At 24.0% G+C, this 10,925-nt stretch overlaps 1 protein-coding gene across 1 annotated transcript; it reads left to right on the top strand.

Moving 5' to 3' along the window:
• Positions 1-8,709: 8,709 nt before the first annotated feature.
• Positions 8,710-9,993, top strand: LOC124943400 (stearoyl-[acyl-carrier-protein] 9-desaturase, chloroplastic-like). Its single transcript, XM_047483908.1, has 3 exons — positions 8,710-8,822; positions 8,899-9,361; positions 9,433-9,993. The coding sequence occupies exons 1-3, from the start codon at positions 8,710-8,712 to the stop codon at positions 9,991-9,993; spliced, it is 1,137 nt and encodes a 378-aa protein (XP_047339864.1).
• The last annotated feature ends 932 nt before the right edge of the window (positions 9,994-10,925 follow it).

Below are 10,925 nucleotides of genomic sequence, written 5' to 3' on the forward strand. Positions count from 1 at the left end.
AACCCTTGTGAGATGAACTATAACCATGGAAAACACATTTAGTTGTATGAAAATCGAGTTTTTGTTTATTGTACGGTAATGTGAGTGGATAGGAAGAACACACAAACATCTTCAAAAAAAATATAGTCAGGAGAATAGTTAAATATAGTGTCAAATGGTAAACATTGATGTGATGTCGGAGTATGAAGACGATTGATAAAATATGCATCTGTTTCAAAAGCTTCACTACAATAATGTAGTGGCATAGATGCATGAGCCAATAAAGTAAGACCAGTTTCTGTAATGTGATGAATTTTTCGTTCAACAATACTGTTTTGCTCACTAGTATGTGGGCAAGATAATAGATGTAAAATATCATGATGATACGTTGATAATTTAATATTTCTATATTATCCTCCCCAACCAGTTTGTAATTTTTTGATTTTAAGACTAAATTTTTTTTTCAACAAGTCAAAGATAGTTGATAAACGTATTCAAAACATTAGATTTTTTCTTTAGCGGATATATCCATGTGAATTTGCTAAAATCATCAACAAAATGTATGAAATAACGATAATTAGTAGACGAAAATTCAGGAGCAGGTCCCTAAACATTCGAATGAATTAGGTCTAAAGGTGCCATAAATGTAGATTTGGAAGCCGAAAAGGTAGTTTATGTGCTTTCCCATATTGACATGATCCACAAAAAGTAATAGTATTACTATCTGAACTAGTAATTTTAAGTGTGATATAACTAAAGAGATAGTCGCGCTAGAAGGATTTCCAAGTCGTGAATGCCAAATTTTAGTCGGATGTCGAATACCAATAAACAATTGTTTGTTTGTTTTTTTGGAAAAATGGCTTAGTTCCATTTAATTAAAAAAACCCAAAAGAGGGAAAATGAGTTTAAAAAACAAAGCTAGACAGACCCCTATCTTTGTTGAAAAATCCAAATGAGTTTTAAACAACTGAATTACAGAACAAACTGAACAACAAACAGTTGAATTACAAACAAGTCATCAAACAAGAATTATTTGAACCTTCATTTCCTTGATAATAAACACTTGTTTATTAGAACATGTTGAAAACAAACTTTTACTAGGGTCAATGCAATAAAGTTCATCCTTGAGTATTGCCTTAGGAAGCACTATCTTCGTATCTCGGTCTTTAATAAGACAAACATTTGAGTGAAATTCAGAAAACATGTTATTATCTAATGAAAATCTCACGACACTTATCAAATTTTTAGTAATATCCGGAACGTGTAAGATATTACGTAAGTAAAGAGATTTTTGTTAATTTAAAATTTTAGTGGTACCAATATTATAAATATTCAGAGGCATATCGTTTCCGACTTTAATAGCTTAAGTACATGTATAAGGAGTATGTACGTGTAGATTATTAAGATAAGAAGTAATTAATATGGTCGGTAGCACCTGAATTTGGACACCTAGTGGGATCTATAATAGTAGACGATGTAACTAATATTGTCGTAGAATTTGTCGAACGATTAAAAACGAGGGCACTCAAGAGCACTATGTCCTTATACATTACATATTTGACAAGGTGGATTATAAAAAACTTTCGGAGCGATAGCCAATTTTATGACAAGAATTACATTGCACACGATTATTATCTCAGTTCTATCTTTGATTGTTTATGCCTCAATGCTCATAAATATAAGCAACATTCGCCGAAACATCTGAGGGTGAAATATTTTTATAATGGAATTTTATTTTCTTGAATATGAGTCGTTGTTCATGATTTAAAATAATGTTCATCATCTTATTAAACGATAGATCTTGTCTGAAAGTTAGAGCACATATCATCGACTCGAACTCGTTTTAGAGCCCGTTGAGTAGAGTTAGTTGCAGATCTTGATCAGAAACATATTATCCGACAACAATAAGTGCAACTAACAAGTTTCTGACATGTTAAATGAAGTTAAGAAAAGAGTCACTATACGTTTAGGAGTTGACTCTTAATTGAAATAGTTGGCTCTTTGATTGAGAAACATAGATCTTCTCTAGGGTTCTCAAATTTCTTGTGCCGAAGATGATTTTGAGACTTGTTGACGAATCTTGTCGGTTAATGTTTAAAAAAATCATTCAAGTATCTTTTGATCTTGGATACACCATTGTTTAAATTTTGGATTATTGATTTAAATTGTATTCTCTTGATCATCCGTTACTTGAAGAAATTTATGAGTAGTTTTAAGATACCCTTCTATTATATATATAAAATCATAATCTATTATGATATGAATAACTTGTGATTTCCAATAGATATAGTTATGTTTATTAAGTTTTACGTAATGGTAGAACTGAGAAGTTATATTGTTCATTTTTCCTTATAAGTTATGGTACAAAGTTTGATTTTTAAAATTGATAATATAAATAAAATTATTTGATTCGATTAATAGAAATATTGAAATAATATTAGTAAACTTAAGAATTAATTTTTAATAAAATGAATTGGGAGAGAGAATTATTTGGTGACGCAGTCTATTCTGTTGACAAAATAAATTAGAAAAGTTAAATTAGTTATTATTAGTTGTTTGAATTGATTATGAAAGATAATATATAATATATAATATATATATATATATTAAAATTATATAATATAAATATATATAAAAGAAAATAAAAAAATTAATTAATAGAAAAGAGGGATTATGAGATAGAAAAATTAAAATAACAAAATAGAAAAGAGAGTGTTCATGAATAAGAATGGAGCGTGTAACCTAATGGTTGGAGAGAAAGAGTCTTCTCATGCAGCAATGGTGGTAGATGGACAGAAAGTGTAAGATTATTAATTCTCATAGTTTTTTTTAATTAATTATTATTTTTTATTTTCTATCTTATATATATAATATTATATTAATCTGATTTTATATGTTAAGTTGTAAATATATATATATATAAATATAATGATAAATTTTTTTTATATATAACTAACGAGGAGAATATATTTATATAATGAATATATATATATATATATATATATATATATATATATATATATATATATATATATATATAAAATGAGAATATATATATAAAATGAGAGAAAATAAAAATAATAATTTTTTTTAATTAATTGTATAAATTAATTAAGAAAGATAATATATATAAATGATTGAGGAGGAAATTTAGGAGATTGAATTTGATAAAGATTGACGTGGTAAAATTGTCTTACTTCTCACATTTTATTATTTTTTATATAGTGATATATCATTCACTTTTTCAAATTATTTTTAAATTTTTTATATAATATACATAAGAGAGAAGATAAAAAAATTTTAATTAAATAAGAGATAACATGAGAGAAAATATAAAATAATCAATTAGAAAGGAGAAATGGTTAATCAATGTGGACCCTGGTAACTAAACCTAAATATCTTGATGATAAATACATTTCCAGTCTTGAACAGTCATTATAATTCTTGTTTGAACTGTATCTCAATAATCTCTAATGAAGAGTTATTATATATATATTTATGATAAAAAAATATATATTTATATGATAGTGAAAATATATATTATATATGTATACTAAAAATAACTAATTAAAAAAAATAAATCAGTTATTATTAGTTATTAAAAATTCTATATAATATATATTAGAAAAAATAAAAAATTAATTAATTTAAAAAAAAATATTATGTTATAGAAAATTTAAAATATTTAATTAAGAAAGAGAAATGGTTAATGAGTGTGTATTACATTTCTAAAATCTCTAATTAATAGTTATTACATGTATATAGATTATAGTTATAAAACCATGTTTTACATTTCTTTGTGATTATATATAAAATTTATATACTAATATATTTAATTATTATTTTCAGATCAAAGAGTATAAATTAGTTTAAAAATAAATTATATAGATATAAGTTATATTAATTAATAATAATATCACTCATTTATATAATTAATTATAAATATCATTTATTAATATAATTTTGTTATATAAATTAATTTTATATATGACTATTATTTTTAATTAATATTATTAGTTTTTTTAAAATAATTATTATATTTAATTATATATAAAATTATTACATTTAAATGTTTTATTAAAATAATATAATTTTTGTTTATAGAGATAAAATATATATATAAATGAAAATATCAAACAAAATTAGTAATTGTCTATTTATTAATATTATTTAAATTAAAAAATCAAACAGTTAAATATAAATAAATATTTATTTACAGTTTATTATTATTATATTTTAAAATATTTTAAAGAAGGTAATTAGAAGATGAATATTAAATTCTACAAAAGCTTAGGGGTGTTCATCGGTTCGGTTTCGGGTTATTCGAGTTCCTCAATTTGGTTTCTTCGAATTTTTTGTTTTTTTTCGTCAATTCGAAAACCGAACCGAATTCGAATAAATTCTAAATAAACCGAACCGAATTCGAATTTTATATTCGGTTTGAACTTCGAATAATTCGAATTCAAACCGAATTTAATTTTTTTTTATTTTAAACTCAAAATAAAATGTACCAACCAAGAATTAAACCCGAGGTCTATACCATGGTAAGGTACTATTCTACCACTAGACCACTAGTGTTTTTGTTTCATTTTTTCTTTTATTATAAATCTTAATTCAAAATATTCTAGTTTGATTATTTTGAACTTATTTTTATTAAGTTAAGTTTGGAAGAATAAATAATAAAAAATAAAGATTTTCGAGTTGAAACCCAAACTCGCAAACCAATTCGAAAACCGTATTTGAATTCGAATTGGTTTGAAATTCGATTGGAAAACCGAAAATAAAATTCGAATTCGGTTTATTCAAATTCGGTAAATTCGAATTCGGTCGAATATTCGGTTCAGACCAAATATTAAACACCCCTACATAAGCTTATATTCTTTTAACATGTATAAATTTATTCTTTCATTTTCAAATTAATATAGTTTTATGTTCAAATTCAATTTTTTTTATTACATCTAAAATTCATTATATATATATATATAATATATAATAGTTCCCGATTTGTTTGGTTGGTTTCAAGTACTTTTAGTCATCACTTTAATAGGTTGATTTTTAATATTTCAATTGATGTTTTGATGGAGATGATGGTTTCATTGGACAAGATTAAACAACTTTGATTTTTTTATTAGGTTTTGACGATAATGGTGTTATCATGGTTATGCAAAGTTGTTTTGGTGATAATCTTGTTATCATGCTCGGAGGTGTGAGCATTGGTTAGTCAGTGAAATTTATATCATTTTATCATAAAATTTGTTTGTAATTTTTTTTATAATTTTTCTATTATATTAATTTCTGATTTTGTTTGATTTATTTTAGGTATTTTCAGTCATTGTAGACCATTATACTTGTCATTATACTTCTGGATGCAAGCTATTATACTTTTGAATGTTTGTTTACTTAAAATACTTTAATTTTAAGATAATTGTGTTTAGCTCTAGATTTGTATCTTTATATGTATACACTAACTTTGAATAATTGAAGATTATGTATTTTGTTTAATACTCCTAATTTTAATGAAATAATAATGTGTTTTATGAATTTAATTTTATTGTGAAACTTCTATTTTTATGGTATATTTTAGTTTTTGATACTCCTATTTTTATAAAAAAAAAATGTTAGTAAAAATAAACTCAATAAATATAACCTACCATCTATATATTAATATTTTTTATTAAATATTTCATCTAAATAATTTGATTATTTATAAATAAATTCAAATAAAACAAACCTTTCTCATCTAAAAAGTCATCTATAATTATTGAGATTTGTATTAAATATTAATATTAATTATAAAAATTATTTAGGAGATTTAAATTGTAAAAAAATACTTTTACATTGAATATGTTCACTAACGGATAATAAATATTATTATAACCTCTTATCCATAAAATAAATCATTAAGTCTCATTTTAATTTATAACTAATTAACAGAAATAAAATTAACGGAAAATAAATATTATTACAACTTTCCATTCATATATATTAATAATTTATCCAAATAATTAACATCAAATAAAACAAACCTTTCAGTTCTATTTGAGATTTACATTAAAATAAATCATTTAGTTTCATTTTAATTTATAAATAATTAATGTAAATAAAATTAACAGATAATAAATATTATTACAACATTCAATTCATATATATTAATAATTTATCCAAATAATTAACATCAAATAAAACCAACCCCTTCCGTCATAATTTATAACAAAAAAAAATAGTTTTATTTTATTTTAGTAGACAAATTGTTAGGTGGCACAAGTAAATTGAATACTTTATTATTATTATTATTATTAACGTTATTATTAATATTTTTTTGACATATTTTAAATTTAATGTTATATTACTAGTTGTTCAATATCTACATTATTTTGGTATTTATATATGTATTTGTCTTTACATTTTGATAATAAACTTATTTATTTTTCTTGTCACACTTTCTATATTTTGGTGATTTGAAATTGAAATAATAAGATGTTTATTGAGAATATTACCAAACTCTTAGTCTTTTGATATTATACTTTTTAATCTCTATTATTTTTTCATCTATTCCATTTAAAACGAAATTATCTGCAAGAACATAAAAAGATAAATTTCGAACATCAATTTTATTGTTTGAATGTGTAGAACCACTAAATCCTTATCGGATGATGATTTAAATCGCATTTATTGATCTCTGTAATTTAATTTGGACATGTTTTGATTGAATCGACACTATGAATAAGAGTTTTATTTAATATTTATAGTCTCAAATTGGTAGGACTTTTAAATGATATTTATAGTCATAAATTTTGAGAAATTAGTATTTCTGATTCCTTATGTTGTGTCAAATTACGATCCTTACAACCTTAAAAAAATGTAGTAAAAAATATTGTCTAATTATTGATATTCATTCCACATATTATTTCACATTTTTTATATGTTTACAACTTAGACTAACTATTATAATATCTATTTATATTAGAATCTCAAAAAATAACACAAAGGAATCCATTTGAATGTAAGATTTAAGTAGCAACTACAAGCATTTAGTGGTTATTCGACGAACAAAGATTTATTAAGACGAAAAAAACAGAAAATTTAATTTTTCTTTTTTGAAGTTTTTTTCATGTTTTTTTTTAGTTAATATATGTGTTAACTTACATTCGGACTTTTTTCTAGTTTAGATAAATGATATTTATAATCGTTTTAGGAAGAGTTAATTATTATATTGTTATGATTAAAATATTTTAAATTTATTAGTATTTATCAATTATTTATTAGAATGTTTAAGAGAATATTTATTATACTATATTTTTAATTATATATATTAAAATATAAATAATCAAATTTAAATTATATATGAAAATATAAATAATCAAATTTGTAAAAATAAAAATTTAAAATATATATCAAAATATAAATAATTTAGTTTATAAGAATAATAATTTAAATATATTAAATTTAAAAAAATAATAGTTTAAAATATATATATATATAATGAATTTAATAAAAAAAAAAAAAAAACTGAGTAAACAAACTTAAATGGAAAGTTGAATGCCAAACTAGGTTACTTTGTAAAACCACCCATGTATAATAGGTAATCTTTGAAATGGTGGAGGTGTAAAACATAGTGTTTCCATAATCATTCATATTATGTAATTTTTTTTCCTTAATTTATTTCTTTTAATTATTATTTCTCTATCCTAATATATATATTTCTCTCTTCGTCTCTCTTTCTTAATAAACTTTTTTCACACTAAAAGATAAGAATTAATAAACTTTATAAATACAATTTTAATTATATTATATTAAAATAATAAAAATTTATTATATATTTTAAATTTTAACAATATATATTTAAAATATATAACAATATAAAAAATTATATTCAACCTTAATCATACAAAAACAAATAAATATTAAGAATAAAAAATAATTTTAATTATATTAACTTTTAATATATATAATAACTCTTAATTTAAAATGGTGGATGTGTCGTTATTTACATGTAATTTCTCTTTCTAATTTATTTACCATAATTATTTTTTTCATTCTCCTAATATATATTTCTCTCTCCTTATATATATATATTTTTTTTTCCTTCTTAATTTATCAATTTTAATTAACTTTTTTTCTCATACCAACTTAAGAATTAATAATTTTTATAAATACAATTTTCATTATATTGTATTAAAATAATAAATATTTATTATATATTTACAAAAATATAAATATATATATATATATTTAAATAATTAATAATATAAAAGTTATATTTAACCTTAATCATACAAAAATTAATAAATTTTAAAAATTAAAAATTATTTAAATTATATTAACTATTAATCTATTGAATAAATAAGTATTACCTTTATATATATTTAAAAATGTGTTATTTTATTTTTACAAATAAATATTTAACTAAACTAAATGTTAAAGCTCAAATGTTAAAAATATGGTTAACACATCAATTACTAATTTTAATTAAAATATCTTAAAATGAAATATATTATAATTATGAAGATTTTGTTAACCTTCTAAATTTTAAAAAAATATATGTTAAAGATTATTTTTAATTTATGTCATTAAAAAACACACCTAAACTAACTTTAATTTGTATCACGGGTAGTCCTTGTTACATTAATATTATACAAATGTATTAATTGATCGTCTAATACTAACCCCCAACTCTTTCTTTTATGTCTTTCATCACTATAAAAAGTCTGTCACTCTTGTGTGTTCTGCATGTTCTTGTGGCGGATCAAAGACAACCGGCCAGAAAGAAGAATGTCTTATTCATCTCTTCCATCAATAGCCGCTCTAAGATCTCCAAAATTCCTCATGACCTCCAACACCAGGTATGATTTATATATACAATTTTTTTTTTCCTTTCCTTTCTTTATTCTTTTATCTGATACATGCATACACATATAGTTATAGAAAGGCTGAGAATTTGAAGAAACAACGAAAGATTGAAATATTTAAGAGTCTAGAGAGGGAGTGGGCAGAGGAGAATCTATTAGTTCATTTGAAGCCTGTTGAGAAATGTTGGCAACCCCAGGACTTTCTTCCAAATCCCTCCTCTGATGAATTCGAATACCAAGTTGAGGAACTAAGGGAAAAAGCAAAGGAGATTCCAGACGATTATTTCGTAGTTTTGGTTGGCGATATGATAACGGAAGAAGCTCTCCCCACTTACCAAACGTTTCTCAATTCGCACTACGGCGTTCGGGATGAGACGGGGTCAAGCCCTACTTCGTGGGCCATTTGGACAAGGGCTTGGACCGCCGAAGAGAATAGGCATGGAGACCTCCTCAACAAGTATCTATATTTGTCTGGTCGAGTTGACATGAAGCAAATTGAGAAGTCCATTCAATACCTCATTGGTTCTGGAATGGTAAAAATTTAATGTTCCAATCTTAATAATTTGTTTTAAATGACCACGAGTTCTTATATATTGTATTTCAGAACGTTCAAACAGAGAACAACCCTTACCTTGGGTTCATCTATACGTCCTTCCAAGAACGTGCAACATTCATATCTCACGGAAACACGGCCCGACTAGCCAAACAACATGGAGACATCAAACTCGCTCAAATATGCGGCACGATTGCCGCAGACGAGAAGCGTCACGAAATTGCCTACACAAAAATAGTGGAGAAGCTATTTGTGATCGACCCGGATGAGACAATCATCTCTTTGGCGGACATGATGAGGAAGAAGATAACAATGCCGGCCCACTTGATGTACGACAGTTGTGACGAAAAGATTTTTGATAATTTTTCGTGTGTTGCTCAGCGGTTGGGCGTCTACACTGCTAAGGATTATGCGGATATTTTGGAATTCTTGGTTGGAGCGTGGAAAGTGGAGAAGCTAGATGGGCTTTCAGGTGATGGACGAAAAGCTCAGGATTATGTTTGTGGATTGGCTCCAAAGATTCGAAGGCTAGAGGAAAGGGCACAAAGTAGAGTTAAGAAAGTGCTTAACATTCCTTTTAGTTGGATATTTAATCGAGTAGTGAAGATATGAAAGAGTTTCATTTTAGATGTCATCTTATTTATCCATGTTTTTCAGTATTATTTGTATAATGGTTGGATTAATAATTTAAGGAAAAATAAATATGAAAAAAAATTTGGTTATGCAATATATATATATAGGTTTGATTAGTTACTTTACACAATTTAATGGAATATTTGTATAATTTCCTTACAAAATATCAAAAGAAAATTAAAACTTAGTCAAAGACGCTCTCTCTAATGAGATTGTGGATGCACTTGAGTGATTTGGATGAATGTTACTAACTAGAGGTTCAAAGCCTACTTTTTTAGTGCAAACAAAGGAGGGGATTTCTCACATATATTAGTTGATATTTGTTGAGGTAGACCTAGTTATTAAGAGCAGTTTCAAACTCAAATGCAAACCAAGATTTAAAATTAACCGGGCTAATTTTTATTAATTAAAACAAATATAACACTATATAATTGTATTTGTTTCAATCAAATGAGACAGTGAAGGATTATCTATTTATGATTTAAAACAAAGATAAAATATTTTTTTTTCTTATTTTCTAAACTTACCATTAAAAAAGTTTTTGATAAATTATATACTAAAAAAAATTATCATCAGACAATGAAGAATATAAAAACGATTAACACACAAATAAATAACTATAAAATATTAAAATTATATATCCTTACCATTTAGCTTTACAAATTATAGGACATACTTACAAGTTAGAATTTGTTTTTCAATTTAATTTCTTAACTAGGGTAGACTTTTATTATTAAAAATATAATTTTTAATTAGGCTGTATAAATTATACAATGTAGTGGTGGTTCACCAGATTGTTTAATTAAAATTGAATTGTTTAATTATGAAATAATATATTTTATATATCGGTACAAGTGAAAAATGGTACATTAACGACCAATATCAGCGATGACTAAGTAACGCCTTAGCAG

Source organism: Impatiens glandulifera, chromosome 6 (genome assembly GCF_907164915.1).
Source record: "Impatiens glandulifera chromosome 6, dImpGla2.1, whole genome shotgun sequence".
NCBI lineage: Eukaryota > Viridiplantae > Streptophyta > Magnoliopsida > Ericales > Balsaminaceae > Impatiens > Impatiens glandulifera.